Below are 24,725 nucleotides of genomic sequence, written 5' to 3' on the forward strand. Positions count from 1 at the left end.
ACCCCGATGCCATTGATAGAGCCATTATTGTGTGATTTAATTGAGCTTCACTTCATTTACGGGGAGATGGGAAAATAATGTAGAAAGTCAAGTATATTGCATGTATAGGTGAATCTTATAATATCAGTCAAAAATATTTTATAATTAAGTCAAAAATTAAAGGAAAGATAAAATACTTTTTTTTGTTTAGAAGGAAATGATACATTATTTTTTATAACATATCCGAATTTAAAAGGATAATAATAATTCATGTTTAAAAATCTGAAAAATAACAAACAAGAGATGATAAAAATATACTTTACCTTCATGTCATTCAAAACCTGATTCTTTCAAAAGATATTTACTTGTTGTTGTTTACAGAAGTCAGTAGGGGCCGACGTTGTTTAGTCACCAGTCTACATAATGTATTTTTTCGTGTTCTAGACAGAAACTACAGGTTTGGAATGACATGAAGGTAAACGATGATGGTCTTAAAATAACATTTATAAAACATTCTTTATATTTTGCATATAGAAAATAATTATATGATAACGACTAATAAACAATGACCGAGGTATATGAAATCAGCACCACGTAAAAGGAAAAAATGTATTAAATAGAAAAGAGCCGGATGCTCATGTCAGAGCAAGTTGCTGTATATCCAGTTTACCTTTATTAGCTAAAAATATCCAAAAGTGTTTTTCAACTAAAGTTAACAGTGTGATACGTTGAAAGCCGTACTTTCCAACTGAATTTATGATGGTGCAACAGCCCATTACTAGTGTGGCTCTGAGGTCACAAACACATACTGAGGACTGATGTCAGCCGGTCAATAGTAGTTATCCTGTTGTTCCTTAGTGCTCCCTTGTGGAGCTACAATGAACTACTGCCTCAAATCATAAACCAACTATAGTCAAAGCAAAAGCCACATGGTTGCATTACAAAATCTCATAGGCTGGAAAAAAGGAATATCCGTATATTAAGTTTTAAAGAATGGTTAAATGTGTTAAACAAGAAATGTTTTTTATCTGTCTACAGTTTAGTTTCTCCTTCATCGAGACCCACACTGTGAGTGCCGTGAGGCTGCGGTCACGCTCTCTGGGATGCTGGGCCCAAGACATCGCAGAGGAACACGAGGAATGTGATTCTAGAACAACGCCCATCATCTCCTCAGAGGGAACATATCCCTGGAACATTGACGGAGATCTCTTAGAGGTCCCATCTGAGCTACTGATCAGGTGAGACGCTTGTAAATGAGTCAATAAACGTGACAAATGTAATTCATTAAAACAATAAAGCATGACAGATGCGTTACAGGGATTTTATTGTGTGCCGATCTAAACGGAATACCTCATCGGTTCAAAAGTCGATATTTCTCACATTTGATCTCTATCATATCTTCCAAAAGTATTATTTTAAAAGTTTTTTACTTTTTGAAACGTATTTTCAAATCCACTATACATTGTCATTGTATGCTGGAATCTAGTAAAAGCTATTTCATGTTTTGATCTATTTCATTAAAAGACAGTAGCCTAGTCAAGATATGAGCCACAAGGCACTGTTCCAGACGTACTTGCTGTGTCAGTTTTTATTTATTATTTTTTCAATCTTTCATGTATAATTACATCTTAAAGATATTTGTTTAACATTCTAAATTGGTTAGATGGTTTCATCGGATACATGTGCCTGGCCCGAAGTTAACTTCCAGTCTATGTTTGTCTATAACAATTCATTGTATATTTAATATATATTCATATGCATTTGTATTACTATTTTATTGTATATTAACCAGGTTAAGTTTAGGCCATATAACGTTTGTGGATGTTGTCGCGGATGAAACCACTTGTGGTTATATTTAGTTTAACGTAAAGTTAAACAGTAAGTTCTTCTGAACCATCCGTCATCATGCCATCCGAAGTGGTCTGTAGCCACTGTGTGCTTTTACATTGAACTTGTTTTCAGGCACCACAAACATGACATGGGCGGTGCGTAATAACAAATCGCTCATTTCTCTTGGAAAAGCTACAGAGTAAGTGACAGAAACATAAACAGATGAGTGCGAGACTGTAAGAGAGAGGGAGGAAAATGTGTGTGTATATCAGATAAATCCTTGCGATGTTTAAATGTACTGACAACACTGTTTATTTTCCAGGGTTCACCCGCATCTACTCACAGTCTTTGGAGGAGACGTAGAGGAGGCTGAGGAGGCACCGGTTAAATGCAGCTGTATCTGAACTCACACACACACACACACGCACATCTCCTTACATGAGATTGTGCTAGGTGGTGGCAACAAGCAAATTGAATGTACAAATAGCAAAAGCAAAGCTTTAACTTGTAGGTAGATAAAACATTTAATTAAAACAAAAATATATACACAGTACATTCCAGTGCATAAGAATTTAAATTAAACCACATACATTTTTAAAAAGCAAATCAGCACCGCAAGAAATAAATCAAATAGAAACATCACGATTATTAAAAAAGCAGTGTGTTGTTTACCAGTCCCTGAACAATAAAGGGGAGACTTAACTAATAACCCTTATGATGCTGTTTGTCAAATTAAAATAGAGGATTTGGGAGAATAGCGTAAGCCTTCAGTCCTACTGGATCAGCTGGGCTTGTGATCCTTTAAAGTCTCAATGACATAGAAATGCCCTAAAGCTCACCCCCTTATGACCAGGTCCAGATGGAAACCCAGTTTGTATTTTACAGTCTTACATTTTATTCAACATTTATGACATTTTGCTCCATTTGTGGCGAAAATATTGGGGATATATGCATTTTATAAAATGTTATTTTTGCATTTATTTTGTATGTTAATAAATAGATTGCTTATAACTTTCTGGAAATATTTCAATTTTATTTCCGTATTAGCTTTCAACCCTGTATAATGTACCACGACTCTGCTTGTGATGACACGCTCATGTATCAGAAACTGCGGCAGGCGACTGTGCTCGGTTAGAAGCATGTCAGTTAAATAGTTGATTCCTGTTTTAGACGAATTAAACCAGACTATCCAACACTCATACAAAAGATTACATTCATAGTTTGTGCACGTTTACAATTTTAACTTAAAACAAATTAATGTACATAATGAATATCTTTGCAAGGAGCTGGTCATATATGGAACTGTGTGTGCAGTTTCACGTGGGCCTTCATATAAGAGAGCTTTGTGTGTGTGTGTGTGTGTGTGTTGGGGGGTTCTCTGTCATACAAATGAAGACACACACGCACACACTTAAATGGCTGGAAGCCAGACACATGTCACTCTCATCAACTCTTTCGCAGCACAGTACAGACACAGAACAGCAGCCGCCTTTGCTCCGTTTCCATGGCAGCCAGCCAAAGCACGCTCTGCACACTCACTTCTCCATCTGGCGTCTCCCTGCAAACTTCTAACAAATAAAATCAGCCACGAGAGTTTGGGTGGAGCGAGGTGAGACATTGAATTTGTGTCATTTCCTCTTTTGCGCTGCGAACCCATACCGCATCGAAGCGAAGGTGCAAAGGTGCTACACAGGGCTGAGCTAATTTTGTGTCAGTTCGGTGGAAGGAGTCTTTCGTCGGAAATATACAAACATAGAGCAAGGAAAGCTACAGCAGTGCAATTTCTCCTTTACAGCAGGCCAATAGCCAATATGTTCAGTGATCGTAGTCAAAACTGTGAGGAAACACTCGGGCTCCGTTCCAAAATCAAATGAGGTGCCTCGCTGTCTAGTGCCTACATAGGCAGCATCCTGAGTGACATGAAACCTCACGAGTGAACCATCTGGAACACTTGCATATAGGCAGAATGTCATATAAATATAATATATATATATATATATATTTATAGATTCAAACACCTTTCATGGTGTGAAGGGCGTGGGAGACACGGAGTCAGATGTTGTGAAACATAAAACATAGCATGCACATATTTGGGGAAAAAAGTTCATTTTAAAATTGTATTTGTAATATTTGGTAACATTTGTTTTCATTTCTGGCTTTTGGAGACGGCACAAAAATGCTCTGTCTTTTCATCACAATGTGCTCTAATGTGCTCACAATGTGCTCTAGTTCAGTAGGTTTTGAAACAAAGCCTTAAAGCTGTGTAGTACGTTCCGGTGTCCTTTTTCCTCCCGGCCACTTCCCAGAGTATTTCAGTGTGTACATGTAATATGTTCAATACTTCATAACCGACAGCTAAAGAGCCCTGGACTCTTGTAGGATTCTTCTTAGAGTTCGCTTTAAGATGTTTTTGGCCTTTAAGGTTATCATGGGTCCAGCTGTTGGTGTGAACGGAGCTGCAGTTCGACACGGTTTGTTCCTTCAATTGTAAATCCCATTTTAAGACACGCTCTCGTGCTTGGGTACATAGTCCCAACTGTCCCGTTTGAACTTTTCCATCTTCATTTTCCGCTCGAAGAATCCAAGCTAAAAAAAGGAACATATTAGTGTTATAATAGAAAGTATATCTCTCACTTTTTTCCAGCATATAAGAGATGGAGGAACCTTATCATTGGATAAAATATAGATACGCCAAAGTCATCATATATTTAGATTCATATTTGATTTTTGTTATATATCTGGTATAATTGCTTATGTTAGCTTTTAAGCACACACTAGCCTATACATGCATTTAAAGATAAATCATAAAACAAAATGAGATTTTATGGAGATTTTTTTTCGTGTATCGTATTCGCCTTGTTGTAATTTCTGCAAATCATTGTTTTGCTATTTTTTACTTGTTTCCAAAACATTTCATCTTTAAAAATATTTCAGTAAGGTTTAATCCTACAAGATGTGGATGAAAGCTGTGAACATGTGGCACGTACCTTCCAGAGAAGAATGACAAGCATGGCTAAAATAATAAGCCCAACAACCAGACTGGAAACAATCAGAAACATGCTCACAGCCGATGAAGGCTTCTGGCTGTACAGAGCCTCTAAAACTACCTGTAAAATTGCAAATATTCAAATGTAAACTCATAAAAAGCAACTTATATGGTGCAATTGACAGGTTGACACTAGGACTCCTTCACTTACTCCAGCAGAAATATCATCCTTTAAAAGAATGGTGTTGACATCCCTCACCGGTGAAATAAAGTCAATCATGCTATGGATCATCATTACTGAATGCCGTCCCTACAGGAAATAAGCATAATTTCTTACATCTTTGCAGACAGTTATATCCAAAGCGATTCAAAGTATAAGTTTTTTTGTTAGTATGGGGGTAACTTACTGGACTGAGCTGAAGGACTCTGGGGTTCAGCTCGACCTCCATAGTGATGGTGACCTCCTTTCCAACCTCCAGATCTCCAAAGTGACACTCCACCGCTCTACAGGTCTTATCTTCAGAGCCACAGAACTGTCGAAAGAAAGCATGATGACTTTTAATGGACGCCTTCATGCAACATTCACAACCACATCAAATTAGTTTTGTTTTACCATTGTGCGTTTGCTTTTTGGTGAGAAAAAGAAGACCAGCTCCTGTATAAAAGAAGCCGTGGGGACGTCACAGTCACCGATAACCTGATCTGTATCGTTCCTTAAGACGCAATGACCAAGAGTGGTCTGCAAGACAAAAACAATGTGATGATGCAAATGTATTGGATAAATGTTGCTTAGATAACCTTTGTTGGGACGACGGTTTCCAATCTTCCATTAAAATATAATTCTTCATTAGGTCACCCAAGTAAATGATCACAAAAATGTTGCCTTCAAAAATATATACAAGCCTATTACTACGTTAGTATAAGCAAGGACACATGTTCTCCTACCTGTAAATCTGCAATCCTGATTAATTGGTATTTGTACGGCAGAAGCATTAGAGGCGTGGCGATCTCAACTTTGGCATCGAGAGCTTTGCTCGGACCCATATTCATCACCTGTAAGTTAATAGACATTAGAATGAAACATGTCGATTCATTAACGCTTAATGCCATCATCGTCTGTCTGATGAAGTGCTATGCTACCTTGTAGGTATAATTGAACTTATCAGAATAGCAGTCGACCGGCACAGACTCTTGGTCTCCAATTACAAATGAAGTTGGAGAGACAAACCTACAGAAAAGGCAAAGGAAATATAAACACGAGTCCTGTAAGTTGCCTGTTTTTCTTTAGACGCCTATCTATAGAATCACTGTTTCTCACTGTTCATAAGGAGACGCATGACTCACCCGTGTACATTGACATCAATGGCGTATCTTAAGGGCAATGTAAGAATGACCACATTGTCATGCAGAAGATCAGGGTTTTCAAAACTCTTGCTGAAAAACACACAATGGATTTTTTTATCTCTGGGTTTTCTTGTTTCTCAGAGCAACACGCATCACAAGAACCTTAAATGGAAGATCAATTGTCAACCTTTAACGCACAGAACGATTGGTTTCTTCACAAATGTTTACATTTGGCTCTTGGATCAACATTCCTTCAGTCTGAGATCTCTGGATCTCTTACGGTACCTTGTTGCATTAAAACTGATGCCGAGGTCTCCGGCGCTGCTGTTCTGCATCATGTCCAGTAGAAAAGTGATGTTGAGCTGGAGAAAAGAGACATGTTTATATTCCAACAAGACGTGACGACAAACAGGAATTCATTTACCTCGATAGACGTGAGGTTTACCTTTGTGAAAGGGGGGATATATAAATTTCCAACGCTGCAGTCCAAACCAACAGCTACTTTATTTTCCTCAGCGATTTCACAGCTTACGTATTTATCTTCCTGAAATAAGATAAACAATTAATGACTTTAAAGTGAAGAGAACATGTCAATGTTCCTCTGTGGTGAAGTGTATGCTGGCATTACTTCGATCACTTTGATGAAATGCAGGTTGCTGGGAAACCTCAGGTGAAGTTTGGGAAGAAACGCGTCGTCTCCGGTGTTGATCAGTGTTGTATTTAACATGAGACTTTTTCCATTACCCAGAGCAAAATAATGCATGTTTCTGTAAGACCTGTCGAGAAAACACTGCGTTATTTAAAAGATACAACAACGATTAAATTATCTTTCTCTAATAGATCGTCTGCAGTGTAAAATGTGCTTTCCGGACACAGTTTCACTTTTTGTATTTTGCATGCTGTGAGGTTTCAGACCTGGTGTTTCTCATCTAAAGGCACCAGGTGTGCATCTGGGAGAGTGACAGGACACACACTCTCTCTCTCTCTCACACACACACACACACACACACACACCCCTGCTTATGAATAATCAGATCATGTATTATCACCAATGGGTGAGAGGGGTCCATAAATTAGTTTGCATTCGGCTGCAAACATGATCCAAAATGCTAATGTGTACAGACGTGCGCACACACACACACACTTTTGCCTCAGCTGGGTGAGTCCAAAAAATGTGATGGATAAATTATATTGATATCAAGCTTTGGCTACTGTGAGCGATGGTTAAATGGGGATAGACGATAATCTAAAAAGCTCTTCAGATATCACTGACACCCTAAATATTGACCAAGATCCATAGTTTTATTATCATTTTGCACTTGAACGAGTTAAGCAAATAAAAACAGAACTCTTGTGCATTAATATGTGCATATCATGCCACTCTTCGTAGTTAATACATTATTATGACATATTCATATAATATTAAAATAACCTTCCGGACAGTAAACTGAAGTTAAATCCAAGGTTTTGTCCGCATCACAGACCTATATTATATGATTCTTTTCATTTATTCTCTATAAATCAATATATTTATTCATTTATTAAATCGATAACTTGATTTATTATTCTAACTATTTAATACATATATAAAATAATATTATATTATTCTATTTATTTATTATATATAAATGAATATATTTATTTATTTATTAAATCTATATTGTATTATTCCAACTATATAATATATATATTATAATTGATGATTCTATTTATTCTAAACAAACCTATATTTATTTCTTTAATTATTTATCTCTATATTTATTATATCTATTTATTATAATTGTATATACATTAATTCATAATTCATTTTGTTTGTGATTATTATATATATGTATATATATATATATATATATATATATATATATATATATATATTATTTTGTCTATTTATTTATTCCATATAAATCTATATTTGAATAATGCTGTTTATAAAATGTTCAAAAATTTTGTTTTTTATCATGTTATCATGTTTTTATTGTTTTTTACCATGGCTTAAAACTGCAGTTTTATTGATATTAATTGGATGGTAAAGTAAAAAAACGAGTTATCTTATTTTGGAACCAAACTCTTCATTTATTTATACTACATGTTTTTCTCTTTGTATAATTTAATAACTTACATACACGTGATATCTCCATGGAATATATATTTTTATATTAGGGTTGAAAAATGAATAATGCATGTTTCAGAAATACGATCAACTTACTGTGGTAAAACCAAATGAGCGGACACCTGAAGGTTGGTTGAGCAGTTTTCCCAGGCACAATATCTGGCAAATATGGTCTGCGGGAAGATGCAAAGATTTCATACTAGGACCCAACGTCACGTCTATTTAGTACAAATAAGCGTCAGGGACAGTAACACGAAGATGCAAAAGAAAAACTGACCATGTTTTTCACAACATTTGACATTTCCTTCTGCTGTAGAATGGGTTTTAGGGCCGGCAAGCCCCTGGGGTCCTGCTGCAGCACACTGTGCCCTCCAAGGTCATATTTCACCTCGAAATGGATGGGCGTGAAGATATCGCGAACGTCTTTCTGTGTAACAGAGAAAAACATCGTATTCTGTTCACATGTTTGGAAGTAAATAAGTCGCTCTTGCTTGATTTGGTTGTCAGGTTGTTGCTATGTGGTTGATTTGAGTGCTTTAGTGCAACAGTTGCTAGGGGGATCTGAGTGGTTGCTTTCAGGTCCAACCACGATATTATGGTCCCTAAGGTTTGATTTCAATTAAAAGTCTGTGGGACTTTTTGCCAATCACATAAAGTAATTGCATGAAATGACCAAGTTGGAGTTGCAAAAGCTGTTTGTCTTATTTTGTCTTGGCTTTGTCCAGCTAATGAATGCAGGTAAAGGGTTGCCATGTCAGCTGTGATGGTGGTCTATAATTGGGGGCTCAGCGGTTGGGAGATGTGCTGTGCGCTCTCATGGGTCTGAATATTTGCTTCAGGGGAGACGTGTGACCGGATTTTAGAATGCGGTGTAAATGAGCTGGACTCCAGCCACAACAACATCCTCAAAGGGACACTCATTTCTGCAGCAAATGCTCAATTCAAAGTCAAAGCTGTGAACTTGTGTCCTCTGCTCAGGATGTGTTCACAGAAATCGGGCGTGCACAAACATCTAGATGATATTTAAAAAAATGTGCCTGTGGGGGAGGAACCTGTGAAAGATTTCATTCATCTGTAAATTGTTGAACGGCGAGCGTCGATGAGCCCGCTACATAAGAATGAAAAAAGTGTTTTTCAACATCTTCAAAAATCTGGGTAAGAATAATGACATGGAAAAAAAGAACCCACAGCCCAAAAAATTATTGTACGTTAGGGTTAGAACTTCCGGTCTGTGTTCATTTATTGGTCTATATAATACAACAATTTATATTATATTTATGATATTATTTTAGTTTCTATTAATTGTAATAAAATAATCTACTTGAAAGGGGCTCTGTTGTCATTGATTCTTTGCGGAGGTCTCCGTTTGTTCATGCTGTTGCTGCTAAAACCGCCAATACTTTAACAACTGTAAATCATGGCAAGGTAAGGAAAGGAATTTTGCTTATTTTTAAGCAAAATAACTTATGAATTTCAGCTTTAAAGAACGCAACACAGATGCATTGTGGGTAAACCCAGGAACATTGCTTACACAGGCTGCTGTCTGAGAACAAGGCGAACAAGCTGTTCTGTCAGCGTCCTAAAACAAGCCGCAAGATGTCCGCCACATCTGTTTCATGTTCCATTCATTACTCCTATTATACATTAATTATGCTCTAAAAATACCTCAAATCTAGCAGCTTCTGTCTGGGATCGACTCCGACGGATAATCACACTTGTTTACGGCCACCGTCTCCATGAGCGGCCATTAATAACAGGGCGGCCATACACGTGCCTCCATTAATTACTTTGTAAAACACGAGCTGGTTCAGATAGCCCCGATTACAAGAACAGACACGTGAAGAGGGCTCCAGTGGGGCTCACGCAAACACCTGGAACAACTCGCAGAGCTATCTGTCCTCACTTTATCAACTGTCTACCTTTAGTCTTCACCCACCCACGCCACCCTGTCTTCCCTCGTACTCTCACCTGCCAGCAGCGACAACCTGCGACCGAGTCCAACAATCCAGCGCAAGACCCTCTTTATCATCCGGGCCTCCTGTGTGGAGTCACGACGCAAACCTGGAGAAAGCTAAGCCACCTGGGCATTTCTGAGAAGCTGATTAACTCGAGCGAGAGGACCAGAATGATGTGGGTGAGAAACAGCTGTGAAGTTCACGGGATCCATAAGTCAGCTTTTTGAAACACACAACATAGGGCGAACAAAGACAACGTGACGGCTCACTGCTGGCCGGAGCTTCATTCAGACACCACACAGTGGAAAAGCCATTTTGACAGAGTATTTTTATATTCTGTATCAGTATTTTATTGGGGAGGTCTGGCATTATCGACATTCTTTTATGAATAAGATGCATTACTTTTGAATGCACTTAATGGGAAAGTTGACCAAATATTTGTTTTAAAATATTTCATCATTTATTCACCCTCACGTTATTTCAAACCTGTATGACTTTCCTTCTTCTGCAGAACACAAAAGAAGATATTTAGAAGAATGTTGGTAACCAAACAACACTGGATTCGATTGACTTCTATTATGTGGACGAAAAAAAAACCTTTCACTAAATATATTTTTTTGTGTTTTATACAGGTTTGAAACCATATGATCCAATCTGTCCATCTGTCTGTTTGAAACTTGAATTGAACTGAATAATGGTGAAAAAATATGATGGATTTTTTGTTTTTGGGAGAAGTGTAACTTTAATTTATTTGTTGACAAACACTGTCACATGTATATTTAATAAAAAGCACTTGGAACTCACTCCCGGCACTTTTAAAAACAAATAAAAAAGTGTCATACCTTCATGAAGGCCTTGTGGAAGGCGCAGGTGAGCTTTTCATGTTTGACCTTCACTCTGTCAGAGGTAAAGTTAGACGTGCCATTTCCAATGAAGTAAAATCGAGATGGAAAGGCTCCTTTGTGGTGAACATCTGCGGTTAGGTTGTACTTGATCTCTAAACAGAATGATGGTTAGAGGTTAAAGTTCATCTTATAACCTGTGTAACTTAATCACAAAGCAAATAAAAGCTCCAATCCATAATCTCTATTTGAAAGTTTAAATTTAAGTCAAATTCGGTCGAAAATGTCCAAAACAATTTTGGGTAAGTAATAATTATTCTCTGTGAATAAATTATCGATATTCAAGCTTCTTTAAAATATAAGGTACTATATTTCATTCACAAAATGTTAAAAACAGTAAAAATTATATAAAATAACAAATAATTCAGTTCTAAATTCTGCCTAAATAAGTCATATTAAAAGCCATCGTAAAATATAGCCAACACTAGCGCACCACGCATCAAGTGGCATTGTTATAACCGTAAACAACTAAACTCTGCTTAGTATTGTGCCAAAACAAACACGTGTGTAGGACACGTGGCGTTCTATTATCACATCTGTCTGTGTCAATAACTGAAGCGGTCCGCTACTGATTCGCACAAATACATCCATGGCACCAGATAGTAAAATCTCTGGATGACACCTTTAACTTTCACACACTATGTACTGACATCCACCTTGCCGGACTTCATATCAATATCACCATTAGTGGTACTCGCCATCAAGCATGGCTTTGTTGTTTACAGTGTGGTCAATGAATGTCGGCCTATCAGTAAGGGCAGCCTTCACGCACACCCCGAGCTTTCTAACGGCCACAACCAAAGGGGTTTGTGGGGCAGAGATAAAGAGCACGGGTCTGAAACACAGCGAACTGCCTCTGCCTTCAGAACGTGCTGATAAGGTGACTCCACAAACACTGGCAAACAAAAAAAAAAACAAATGTTCATCCTTGAACACTATGTACTCAACTCTAAGAACATGTGTGTCGGGCTTGATATATCCAAACCGTTAGAGGCCATCAAACCTGCATCCAAATTTAGACATGTCGATAGCAATGCAGAAAGTCGTAAAGGATGTTGCATTACTTTGGTGGATTATTGCACAAATCTCACAGTATGCAGATTTAGATAAACTTGTAGGTCATGAGTTTTGTTAAAGGGGAACTCCGGCCAAAAATGACCTTTTTTTCAACCTCAGAAGAAAAAAAGGCCGGTGCTGGCGTTTTAAAAACGTTGGGAGAACTATCCCTTTAAGATTACTACTTTACAAGCTTGGATGAGGTCTCTGGATGAGGTTAACCGTCCTACCTATGTTTCCTGGGATTTGTTTTCCTCCCACTCGAAAGCACACCGTAATATTCACACACACAGCAGGTTGGCCGCTCTCAAAGCAGTGAGCTACAGAGCGATTCACACTTTCAGGCAGTAACATCACAGCATCCACCTTCACCACGGGACGTGTCCTGAAACAGCCAGAGAAACAGTATAACACGCCACACAGCAGTATGCATACTGTATGTAGAGGAGAGCGGTGCAAAAAATATCAATAAACGTAATGTTGAATGAATAGTTCAATAACACAAATATGGCTCTTGAGAAACTGATAACAATACCTATCCTAAAAGGAATTTACTGTGAAAAGAATGACACTCTAGCTTTAAGCATTATGTATAAAACTTTACGTAGGTTTTATCTTGAAAAGTGTGTGAAGTCAATAATGTCTGTAGGGTGTAAGGCAAGTTTTTGAGAATCCCAAGAATTTCAATGATTGGTCTGTTTACAAAGTCAACCAAACCATTAGACAAGATCTTGACATCTGAAGTGTGTGTGGAAATTGCTTTCGGTGTGTAGAACTGAGCTGTCTTTACCTGAACACCACAGCTGAGTCCGAGAGAAAAGCTCCCACAGCAACATCTGGGTGAAACGATAAAATTCTCATGAACACACTTAAAGTGATCGTTCACCCAAAAGATACAAATTCTCTCATAATTTACTCACCCTCATTTCAAACCTGTATGGCTTTCTTTCTTCCGCAGAACACAAAAGAAGATATTTTGAAGAACAATTCAGCCGATGTAGCAGAAACTCCTAATCAGCATTTTATTGATTCTGTATCTACTATTGCAAAAGGGTTCTTAAATGGGTATTAAAATGCATGTGCTGTTAATGGAGTCTGTTTTTAGTATAAGGCCTGTTATTGATTTAGATGTAAGGAGAATAATTAGATCCCTAAAACCATCTAGGGCAAAATATAAATTCGGGATGGATTTACTTATGATTAAAGAATCTTGCCTGACGTTAGTTAAACCTATCACCACTATCATTAACCTCTCGATTTCTCACGGTAAATTCCCTAGGGTATGAAAATCTGCTGTTGTTGTTCCAAGATTTAAAGGTAGAGATCCTTTATCGATCGATAATTATAGGCCTCTCAGTATTTTACCCAACGTTTCTAAGATTTAGGAGAAATTTGTTTCAGAGCAGATTAGCTGGCATTTAAATAATCGTCCATTCACCTTGCATCCATTGCAGTTTGGCTTTAGAGCAAAGTGTTCAACTGAGACAGCAAATTGTTTTCTTATATGAGAATATAAGATCCCTTTTAGACAAAGGTGGTGTAATTTGTGTGGTGTTCCGTGATTTGAAGAAAGCTTTTGATACTGTCATACATAAAATTCTTATATCAAAGTTGTCTAGTTTTAATTTTTTCTCACACACACTTAATTTGATTGAATCATACCGATGAGGTCGGACACAGTGTGTTAGAGTTCAGAATCAATATTCAGCTGATTTATGTACATCTACTGTGGTCCCTCAGGGATCTATCTTGGGGCCTTTGTTCTTTGCCTTATATATAAATTATCTAACCTCAGATTTTTTTCTGGTGCTAAAAAAACAAATTTACGCGGATGATACCGTAATTTAGGTATATGGTAATAATTTGGCTGAAGTTGCCAATTAACTGACAGATTCTATGGCCCATGTATCAGTATGGCTAAAAAAAACGGTTTGCAATTAAATCTCTCCGAAACTGTATGTATGTTATTTTTCAAAATCAAACAGTATTGGTAAAAAGCCTGATGTTGTTGTGACCGGGGAGAGGCTCCAGGTAGTTTCTCAATTAAAATATGTTGGAATACTGACATGGTATTTTCCCTGCTACGTTGTGTTGCTGCTTTATCTTATTTTATGTTGTATGGTTAGTTTTGTGATTGCTACTTGGAATTTTTTTATTTTCTTGTATTATGTTGTATTATTAAATTCTATGATTGTTTTTTAAATGCTTTATTACTTTGTTGTTTTGTAAACAATATATCTTTAAGGATGACATGTGACATTCTGTCCAGGGACTACAGATGAAAAATAGCTTCTGCTAATTCTGGTGCATTTACTGTAATGTTTTTCTATGTGCAATATCAATGTTAAATAAATAGAAAATAAATAAAAATAAAAAAGAATGTCGTTTACTGGCCCCCATTCGCTTGCATTGGTTTTGTTTCCATGCCAAGGAAGTGAATAGAGGCCATTGCTCTTCGGTTACATACTTTGTTCAAAATGTCGTCTTTTGTGTTCTGCAGAAGAAAAGTCCAAAAGGTTTGAAATGACAAGAGATTGAGTAAATGATGACATCATTTCATTTTTGGGTGAATCTCACATTCCTAACTCAAAGACTTGCTAAAAAAATGAAAATAGTAAATTAAACAGCATAATCAAGACAACGATAAACACCTTAGACAGCGTGATGAACACTTCCGAGAATTGTGTTTAGATACAAACGGAACAGTAAGTTTGCAATTTAAATGGCATTGTGAGCACAAATCATATCAGCTTTTGTTAGTTCTTTGAAAAAATTAAGTTTGTTTGCGGAAAGGGAAAGTCAAGCACGTTGCATTATGGGATTCAGTATTTTAAAACTGTGCTCTGGTTGTAAACTTCACAATTTGGCAAATTTATCCGATCATTTTGTGCATACAGAAAATCAGCAAACTGCTAACAGGATGTTTGCGTCAGTCACCTCTTGACAGATATTCGCGAAAACGACTTCAATAGAATGCACTGCAAATTTGTCGCATGGGGTGATTTCCTCTGAAGGGTTGTTTTGCACCGTGGTTATTTACAGGACAGAGAACTGAATTTGTTTAAATTACAACGTTACCTGGGTAATTGTTGCCATCAATATCAACTCCTCCAGACACAGACTGGCCAAACATCCTGAGGTTATTGCCTAACAGAGAGCCTGTTATTCGCTGGTGTAAAAAGAGCACAAAGACGCCATTCAGAACATACATATAGTCTGTAAAAAACACTTCATGCAACACAGATGAAGTTATTATTAGAAGCTCTTCCCGAACTTGATAAATCCACACATTCTCTGAACATTTAGGATCCTGAACGCTTCCTCAGACAGCAAAAAAAAATTCAGGAAATTACAGCAATTAGACTAGACACTTTCCTCATTGAACTCCATTGTAGACGCAGAGAACAAGGCAAACACAAAACAATGAGGCAGTTTGCACAGGATGGCAAACACTGCTCATGTCTGACCCCCCTACATGATTTCCCCCACTTATACAAGCATAAACAGTAGCTGAAAGACATACTTGAGAAAAACTCTGTGCGATTCCACTTCTCCTTCCATTGTAGATATATATAGCACCAAGCAAATCGTCCTCCTGAGGGGCTGCGATGGCCACATCTGAAAAACAGTCATTGTTTTATTAGCCCTCTTGCAAAACCTTGCGAGCTGCGGGCCTTGAAAGCATTTTCAAGGTTGTTCAAAGAGGTTTCTAAATGCAGCATGGACAAAGCTGGCAATCCCATAGTGGACATTGATTGACTCAGTAAAAGAAAACATCAGTGACATTGACACAGAGGTGTTAGTTGAAGTGAAAGGGTGTGCCTCAGTCCTTTAGCAGTGGTTTTATCACGGTTGTTTATGGTGACCGTGTGACTATTTATTCTCTCATTCTGCTGCAAAGCCACACCTTCGGCTCTGTAATGCTGAGAACAACCAAGGGCATCTCCAAATTGAAGTCCTACCAAAAAAACAATCTCTGGCCATGAAACCACTGCTGGTAATGTATATTATTCTATTTTGCTTATAGAGCAAAGGCTTGTAAGTGTAAAGCTGCGGGTTGTACGAAAACAAGAAGAGAAACTTTGAGGTGTACCATCATACCCTTGCTTGGGCAACAAGCTAACCTTTAAACAGCAACGATGACTTAATGCCTACAACCCCATTAACTGTGGTAAAATCATTGAAATACATAAAGGATTTCTTGATTTGTAAAACAGGGCCAAATGCAATACAATAAAAATACCAACATATGTTTCTATAAAGACAAATTATGCCTTTATAATAATAATACAAATCTTACTCCATGCAATATACTGTAGTTTATTTGTTAAACTGTAGTTTTTTTATGAATTAAAGGAATAGTTCATCAAAAATGTTTATTCTGTCATGAAACTATACTCTCTAGATGTTCGAAACCTGTCATGATCTTCTGCCTAATCTTGTCTTGGTTTTCTGGTCTAGGGGCAGAATCATGACAGACCCACGTGTTTTATGTGGAGAGAAACATATTATGGTCAATCAGGACATAATATGTGTTCTCTCCAGTCTCGTCATTGGCCCCGCCCCTCTCGTTCCTAGTATTGCTTTCCTCCTGTGTCTCATTACCCACACCTGCCCATTGTTATCTCCTTTGTTAGTTTTCCTATAAGATGCCCTCATGTCTATTGTCTTGTGCTCATTCGTTATACTTGTACCTTTACTTGTATCATGTACATGTCCCTGCGCTGTATGTGGTGTTCCTGTATCGTGTTTGTATAGTTCTAGTTTCTTGTTTGTTTATCTAGCAGTTTGTTTTTGCCCCCCATGTGGGAAGTATTTGTTTTCAATTTTGTGTTTTAGTTTTGGATAGTGTTTTCTCCCCATTGTGGGTGTTTGTTTTGTGTTTTATATTAAAGTCTCTGTTTAACCCCTTCATCCCCTGTGTCTGCCTGCACTTGGGTTCTCTCCCACAATCACGACAGAAACCTGTATATATACTCTATATATACTATGAATATAAAATATAAAATAAATACTACAAATTATTTTTTAAAGTCGTCATGAAAGGAAGTTGCGATGGTGTTTTCTTCGCAATGATGTTAATGTTATTGCTTATGTTTTAGATTTACGATAACATTGTCATGTGAATTTAATATAAAAAGACATGCTAAAATAAATCATTTCTAATAAACCCTGCAATATTCCATAAGACAATAAGAATCGTCGATTTACATTTTGTGGTTCATGTAAGAGGATGTGACATAATGTACCTGGATATCCGTCATCATCAATGTCTCCAAGGTTAACAATGGTTTCTCCAAATCGAGCGGCATAAGAATCGCTGCCGACTAACTCAAACTCTGCCTCTTTCAGATTAGCCTGGGAAAAGAGACAAACCAAAACCAAAATATTCGTAAGAAAGGTACAACATTATTTTGTATGGTACTGGAGGTCATAATCAAAACCAGAAAAATGTATATGCAGGTGTCATTGCAAATAAATAAGTTTTCCCCAGATTGGAATTCTCTTTACTCCACTGCACACAAAAAAACCCAATATGTATTGGTTTAAAAATTATATCGATTTAGCAAAATGTTAATTACTTTTAGGAAAAAAGTAATGTTATGGTAAACTGTAAATATATATCAAGTTCACTGCTCACCTCTCCCTGGTTAATGTAAACATGTACACGTCCCTCCTCCCTCACCGAGCTGAACATTGGAGCTCCTACCAGCAGATCGGACAGGCCGTCTGCATTCAGGTCAATAGCACAAACACTAGCTCCATAATACGAGCCAAGCTGTAAACAGGAACAAACATCACCATTGTGTTCATGTGTCGGGCACATCCCATAGGAACACTTCAAATTCCTGAACGTTCTCACCTTTTTGCCTTTGGTTTCATTAACAATTTTCAAAGTGTTGCCTTCGATCCTGAATATGTAGGCCTGGAGAAAGAGAATATTGAAATCTAGGAAATTTTAACACAAGGCCCAACAATGGACCGTCTACAGTGGTGAACGTTACACATCCAGAGAGTCTTATCACATACATGAACTGCGGCTCACTGATAACGCTTTCCCCAAACCGGTCCCTGTTTCTTTGGTAAAATCATCAGACATGAGCGTTTTTTTCAATACGCTTAAATACTGCAAGCTCACCACATCTGCAAATATAAACCTGCTTCCTCTTTCCGCACAGATGGAAGAACATTTCAGTTAAACTGATTTACCGTTCACAACTGCTTCAAAGAGCAAGCGTTACAAGAGTCTCGTTCCATCTGCTACTACCATCATTTTACACACATCTGTATATAAACAACTGGTTTGATATCACAGTAACATTTGATCTAATGTTAAAGAATGTGACCTAACTATAAAGATGCATTAGCTAAGAAAAATTGACAATAAACTATTTATTTTTATTTGTTAATGGTAGTTATGTAAGTTATGTAACATATGTTAATGTTAGTTCATTGAGCATTGTGGTAACAGACACATATTTGTATGTGTTAGAAAATGTTGCAATAAAATTAATGTTCATGTTAACTAATGTACAGTAGTTACCTATTGGAGCCTCACTATAGAGTTACCAAAATCATTTAAATTCAAAACCAGATGTTTACAAGATAACTATGATTGAAAGTGAAAGTGACCTATTTGTTAGTTACGGTGACCCATACCCGAAATGTGACCTCTGCATTAAACCCAACCAGAGAGTAGTGAACACACGCACAGCAAGTCGTGAACACACGTACACCCGGAGAAGTGGGCAGCTATCACTGCAGCGCCCGGGGAGCAAGTGGGGTAAGGTGCCTTGCTCAAGGGCACCTCAGTCGCTACCCGCCCACCCTGAGGATCGAACCAGCAACCTTCTGCCACGACTACCAAATGAAAATGTGTAATTCCAGTCCTTATACAAAAACATCCTAAAATGAAATATCCTATCATACACTTTTGGTAATTAAATAGCAATGTACGCATGCTGTCATTTTGACAGTAGAACACAAAAAGCGAAAGTGTATTCATCTGAAAAAAAAGAGCACCGTGGTGTTCCAACATAACTCATATGTTTATTGTGTTTCGTTTCAAAGTTTAGGTGAAGAGGAGATGAAGGTGTTAACTCTTACTTTACCAGTCTGTTCATGCTGAGGAGCTCCCCCAACTATCTCAGTGCTCTGGGGATGCAGAAAGTGTCCAGCACCAACAGCGTAACCTGATGGAGAGACAACAGCATGTGATGGTGAAACATCAAAACTCCTTTCTTAGTATCTACTTATGATTTTAGTGTTCTCACACTTTTGACCAATAAATGTCCATTCATTTTCCATTACACTCGCATAACCCTTATTGTTATTACAATTGTTATTTGAAAAATCTAATTTTAACATGTCTCCTAAATACTTTCATGTGCAACTTCCCATGTGTTTTTAAGATTGCAATCATTTTCATGATGTTCTCGGGCCTGGGAATCCAATTTGAATATTTTCAGATTCTTCTGGGTTTTGCGTGACCATGTGTCAAACTGTTAGACGATGAAGCAAAAAAATCGCATGTCCACGAAACAATAAGTAGCAAAAATCAATAGAATTTTTAACCAAAAAGGTGAACTTGCTGACATGACAAAAATATTGTATTTCGAGCTGAAGACAGATTGCAAAGAGATGAATACCGCAATGTGTGACAGCGTGACCTGTCAGTCTGTTTCCTGTCTAAAAAGCATAAAACATAAAGTCTACTTCCTGCTAAGTCTTGTGTAAATGTAGTTAGTCTACATTTCATAAATTAAACATCACAAATAATACAGCTCTATATCAGAACCTGGTAAGAAACATTGTAAAACCTTACATTGGGCATCCATTACTTTTTATATATAGCACAGTTTAATGCAACACCAGGTTGCCCAATATGCTTCACAACATCTCAAGGATATTACATACACGAACAGAAATGTTTCACAAGTAATAGATAAAAGATATGCATTTAACATAGTTTTGAAGACTGGTAATGAGTTGACAGATCTAATAATGAGAGGGAGGGCACTCCACAGTTTTCGACCTGCTTCTGAAAAGGCTCTATCTCCCCTGTGTTGGTATTTTGTCCGAGAAACACACAGGAGGTGTTGATTTTCAGACCTCAGAGATCTTGTGGGAGTTTAAGCTGATACCAAGTTTACAAATACCCAGGGGCTAAATTGTGAAGAGCCATGAAACGAAAGCCTATAAATAATTTTAAGTTGTACTGGCGATTCTTTGTAGGCACCCCAAAGCTCCACAGTCTACTCCAAAATAAAGAGAGTTACAGCAATCCATTCGAGCGAAAACATAAGCCGTAAAAGCTTTCTCCAATAAAAATGGTTCAGTCTTCGCTAATAAACGTAAATGATAAAAAAAACAAGATCTCACTAATGTGTGCCTTCATAGACAACCCATGTTTTGGAACACAGTTAAGAAATACTAAATGTAAAGCTCACCTAAATAACTCCCATAAAGAACCTCACTGTCGTCATCCACATAAGCTGCCGAAATGTCGCTCGTGGTGTTATAAACAAGCACGGATCCGGTCCAGTATGAGGTGCCGGGAGCTCCCATGATCATCAGGTCCTACAAACACAACATATCATTAGAAACAGGCAAGGGGAATTCTGGAAATGAGCAAAAATGTCAATACCTCTGTGAATAGGTTCGCTATCCCAGCTTGGCATGACCCGTAACCTTCTCCAAACTTCCTTTGATGATCTGCAAAGACATCAAAATATCTCTCAAATGATGCTCTGTGAAACTCCAAAGTAGTTTGCCCTGATAGTATTTGAAACCTGTACCTTTATAGCAGGGGATAATATGACTGGAGTGCTTCAAATCGGGGCTGAATCTAAAGCAAACGCCATGTGGAAGCTTGTTCTGACCATCTTTTTTAGAATAGAAGACGTTCTTCCACCGATGACCACAGGCCTAAAATCAGAGTCGAATAAACATTTGCGTAAGTACTCAACATACTTTATTTAAATTGGGTCTTATCAAAAACAATCCTATCTATAATTTTAAAGATTTTAAAGATTACAGATTTAGCTGTGCCATTAAAAACTTCGGATTGGCAGCACTTCACCGCACTAATATATATATATATTGGTCTGGGTTGACTGCCAGGTCAAATGGAGTTTGGACATGACGTCGTGAGAGGATTACAAAACAATCTGCGCTGAAATGTGTCACAATTATTTAAGATGTTTAACCAAATCATGTGTCTAACAAATGTTTCTAACAAAAGATCACAGAGCACCCTATTCAGATATGTTTAGTTGTTTAGGAATTATAATTGCTTCATCATGACTACATTTCTTAACAGCAAAGGTGTCGTTGACATTTTAATGCGAGCAGTCAAACAGTACGAAACACTTTTTCGAGTGAAAAACTAAAACGTATACCATAACGTAGCCTTTTGAGGGTTGCCGCGACAGACTCACACCCAGCCACTGGTTATCATTCTCCGCCAAACAATGTTTCCCACACTGCCGCACACCTCCTGAAATCAATCAGTAACATGTTACCATTGCAAGACGGATATAGTCAAAGTGCTTATTTTATGAAAGTGTTCAAATCATTATAGAAATGCAAATGTTTCTTCTTGTCAATCAAATTTACATCTGTGACTTTCACAACCCATGCGTTAACAGAAACACGTGGGGAAACTTGGAAACACATTATGGCTACAAATGACTTAGAAAGTACCAAAGACGGTGCTTGAGATAAGCTAGGGTTTTCAACATGCTTTAAAGTGGTTGCTCACTGGCCCCCTTCAAAGTCTCAATGAACCTGTATTCCAGTCCCTAGATACAGTATGTCCCAGGTGCCTCCCTCAAGGAAAGTCTATAAACCTTATATTTCTCTGCCATGATAATATCCACCAGGGTGAAAATTGTTTATTGCTTTAAAAAAGTATAATCTCTCCAAGCCTCCCAAACCCTTCCATCAGTAGCAAAAACACCACGGGACTATACTGATGGTTAGAGGTTTTGTTCAATACTAATAGTGAAACTTGCCTAAGCCTACAACAGTAATAACAATATCCCCACACACACCAACTTTGAGCAATTCTGAACGGTTCACACCAGGAGTTGGTGGAAAGATATTCATACTTATCCCTTGCCTGAATCAGATTTTTGATGCTATATCCCATAGCTTGGCCTACAAAGAAGACTATCCCACATTACTTGTTTAGGGCAGGGAGAATGATCATCCTCTTCCTGACAAGAGGAAACCCTCCACAGTCTGACTGACCCCCAGAGACATTACAGTCAGGGCTGAAGAAAGCACACACCAGCTTATTCAGAATAAAAGCTCATTCATAAGTGTGAACTCTCGATGTGTGGTGAAATGAAATAGAGAAACCTTTCATTTTAAAGAAGTGAGAAAAACTCTATTCTTATAATAAACATGTGAATTCAAATATTTTTAACACCAAGCTGTGAAAAAACAACAGCACATAGAGAAACCTCTTTAACGTACCATACACAGAATGACTAACAATAAAGAAGAGCAGAGAAAAAGACATACCAACAGGCAGCTGCTCACATTGAGAGCTCCACATACTGCAGTTGTAGACAGCTCCGGGACTTTTGATATTAGGATAAAAGCTGGAGTTTGCCACAGGCGCTCCTGCTATCAGCCTTCACAATAAACATGCCATTAAATACAGACTTGGGAAAACAGCCAGTATGATCTAACAGTGACTCGGATAGCTCGTGGTCTCCTGGATGTTCGACAACCATGAAGTGGTGCTCACTTACCCTTGTTTTAGCTTGTCAAAACTTATCAAGTACGTTTAATGCACCTACCATGTGTTCTCAGCATGCTGGTGAAGCAGAACAGTGTATCCGAATAAAGATCCACTGGGTCCATTGAAAACCAAAGGATGCTCCACATCCAGATTGTAACAGTCGCACAGGATCAACAGGTACCATGAAAAAATCCCAACTGTGTGTGTCCATTTCAAATCTCTTTTTAGATGTGTGAAAGCCATAGCACCACACACACACACAAAATACAGAAGAATCCAAAACAAAGTGCAAATAGTCCCGATGAAGTTTTCGCAATGTCTCAGTAAGTTCTCATTGTAGTTGTGAGCTTGAGGTGTGGGCTCGCCTGTTGCGCTCCGCGCATCTCATCTGCCCGGAGCGCCTAGCGTCCGTGACGTCACCGAGCGCTCGGTGAAGGGAAGTCTTTGAACTGGTAGAGGGTCCGCTGCGTGGGTGTGGCCGCGCCGGGTGCTGGACGGAGGACGCGCCGCAGGGGCGTGACCGTGCCGAGAGTGCCGGACAGCGCGCACTTCTTTACGGTCTACACAGCTATGAAAACTACGTGGAGACTACTATGGCATCGACTGTTTGTGGTCGAGAGAATGACGAGAGAATATAACGTGACTTTATTCATCGAAATACACGAAAAGCTGTTTAAGAGGAACCCTGGGCTAAAACATGAAAACACGTAGTGAACTTGTTAAAAGGGACAGTTCACCTAAATATGAAAATTACTCACCCTCAAGTTGTTCCAAATGTACATTTCTATGTTCTGATGAACACGGAGAAAGTAATTTAGTAAAATGCTCGTAACCAAACAGTTCTTGGTCACCATTGACTCCCATAGTAGTCATTTTCTGACACTACACTGTTAAACCTCGCTGTAAATTACAGGGTAAATAACTTTAAAATAGTCAGTATTTAGCAGTAACATTGGGAAACAGTATTTAACTGAAACATGAGGTCCATTTCTGTAGCTCAGATAATATAATACAGTTAATAACTATATTAACACATTACAGAGAACAGCTGTAATATTCAGCTGTAAAATACTGCCTTTTTTACTAAACTGTCACATACACACACATATGTGCGCTGACTGCTTAATTGTTTACGCAAAGGTGTTGCCACTTTAAGGGCAGCCAGGTGTGTGTGATCATTGAGTTTATGTTCCTTTCCTTTGATTGTCATGGTTTGAAACTTAAAATGAAATCCCCAACAATGAGTGATTAAACATTTCAAATATTTAGAAGGTTTTTGTTAAATATACTGCAAACGTAGATAAGTTAATCATTTCTTATTATGTGCTCTGTATCTTTTGATTCCATAAGCTACCTGTTAGCTAGCTTTTAGCATCTTACAACTCTCAGTAGCCTTTAGAGTTGAAAATAATGTATCACCCCACCGCTTCTTTATTTATTTTTCCTGTTTATTTTTTATTGTGTAGTCACATTACCCACAATGTACAGATGTGAATTGTGAGAATTGCCTTTACGCCAACTAGGCCTTTTTTATACACATGTTTAAAAAAACACCAACACAGTGCGAATTTTCAGTTTGAGTTTCAGTGCCCTTGTATTTTTTAGAAATTCTCCTCATTAAGGTCACACATGCAGATTGACAAAATTATTGATGAATTACTTGCACAAGATCTGTTAACTTTGTACAACGAAGGTTGTAAAAGCTACTTCAAAAAGAACTTCAACTTTGTTCCCCCAAAACCAATATATCTGGGCAGTGACTGTTAAGGTAAAGTTAAAATGGAAGAAAAAGAGGAAAATATATATACTC

The 24,725-nt window shown here is 37.8% G+C and overlaps 2 protein-coding genes across 4 annotated transcripts in view; one reads left to right on the forward strand and one right to left on the reverse strand.

Moving 5' to 3' along the window:
* The window catches only part of cerkl (CERK like autophagy regulator), a 46,738-nt gene extending 43,910 nt beyond the window's left edge, over positions 1 to 2,828 (forward strand). The window contains exons 12-13 of the mRNA XM_079464316.1: positions 1,018 to 1,217; positions 2,132 to 2,828. Of these exons, the coding sequence (XP_079320442.1) occupies positions 1,018 to 1,217; positions 2,132 to 2,213 (282 nt within the window). The 3' untranslated portion in view covers positions 2,214 to 2,828. The remainder of the gene's footprint in view (positions 1 to 1,017; positions 1,218 to 2,131) is intronic.
* A 1,072-nt stretch (positions 2,829 to 3,900) lies between these two features.
* itga4 (integrin alpha 4) lies at positions 3,901 to 23,333 on the reverse strand. Of its 3 annotated transcripts, none has more exons than XM_079464313.1 (28): positions 22,974 to 23,333; positions 22,693 to 22,805; positions 21,564 to 21,661; positions 20,961 to 21,090; positions 20,810 to 20,877; positions 20,613 to 20,742; positions 19,270 to 19,355; positions 18,026 to 18,088; positions 17,804 to 17,941; positions 17,412 to 17,520; positions 15,686 to 15,780; positions 15,241 to 15,331; positions 12,953 to 12,998; positions 12,393 to 12,547; positions 11,047 to 11,201; positions 8,527 to 8,676; positions 8,346 to 8,422; positions 6,768 to 6,915; positions 6,585 to 6,683; positions 6,425 to 6,501; positions 6,140 to 6,229; positions 5,936 to 6,023; positions 5,741 to 5,848; positions 5,409 to 5,534; positions 5,203 to 5,328; positions 5,007 to 5,105; positions 4,797 to 4,916; positions 3,901 to 4,395 (listed from the first exon to the last, which is right to left on the reverse strand). In XM_079464313.1, the coding sequence occupies exons 1-28, from the start codon at positions 23,156 to 23,158 to the stop codon at positions 4,309 to 4,311; spliced, it is 3,057 nt and encodes a 1,018-aa protein (XP_079320439.1). In that variant the 5' UTR covers positions 23,159 to 23,333; the 3' UTR covers positions 3,901 to 4,308. The 3 variants fall into 3 exon arrangements, with proteins under 3 accessions (XP_079320439.1, XP_079320441.1, XP_079320440.1); XM_079464314.1 differs by having other exon boundaries at positions 3,902 to 4,395; positions 6,768 to 6,906; positions 22,974 to 23,271; XM_079464315.1 differs by lacking the exon at positions 22,693 to 22,805 and having other exon boundaries at positions 22,974 to 23,114.
* Positions 23,334 to 24,725: the final 1,392 nt, after the last annotated feature.

Source organism: Barbatula barbatula (assembly GCF_947034865.1).
Source record: "Barbatula barbatula genome assembly, chromosome: 9".
Lineage (NCBI taxonomy): Eukaryota > Metazoa > Chordata > Actinopteri > Cypriniformes > Nemacheilidae > Barbatula > Barbatula barbatula.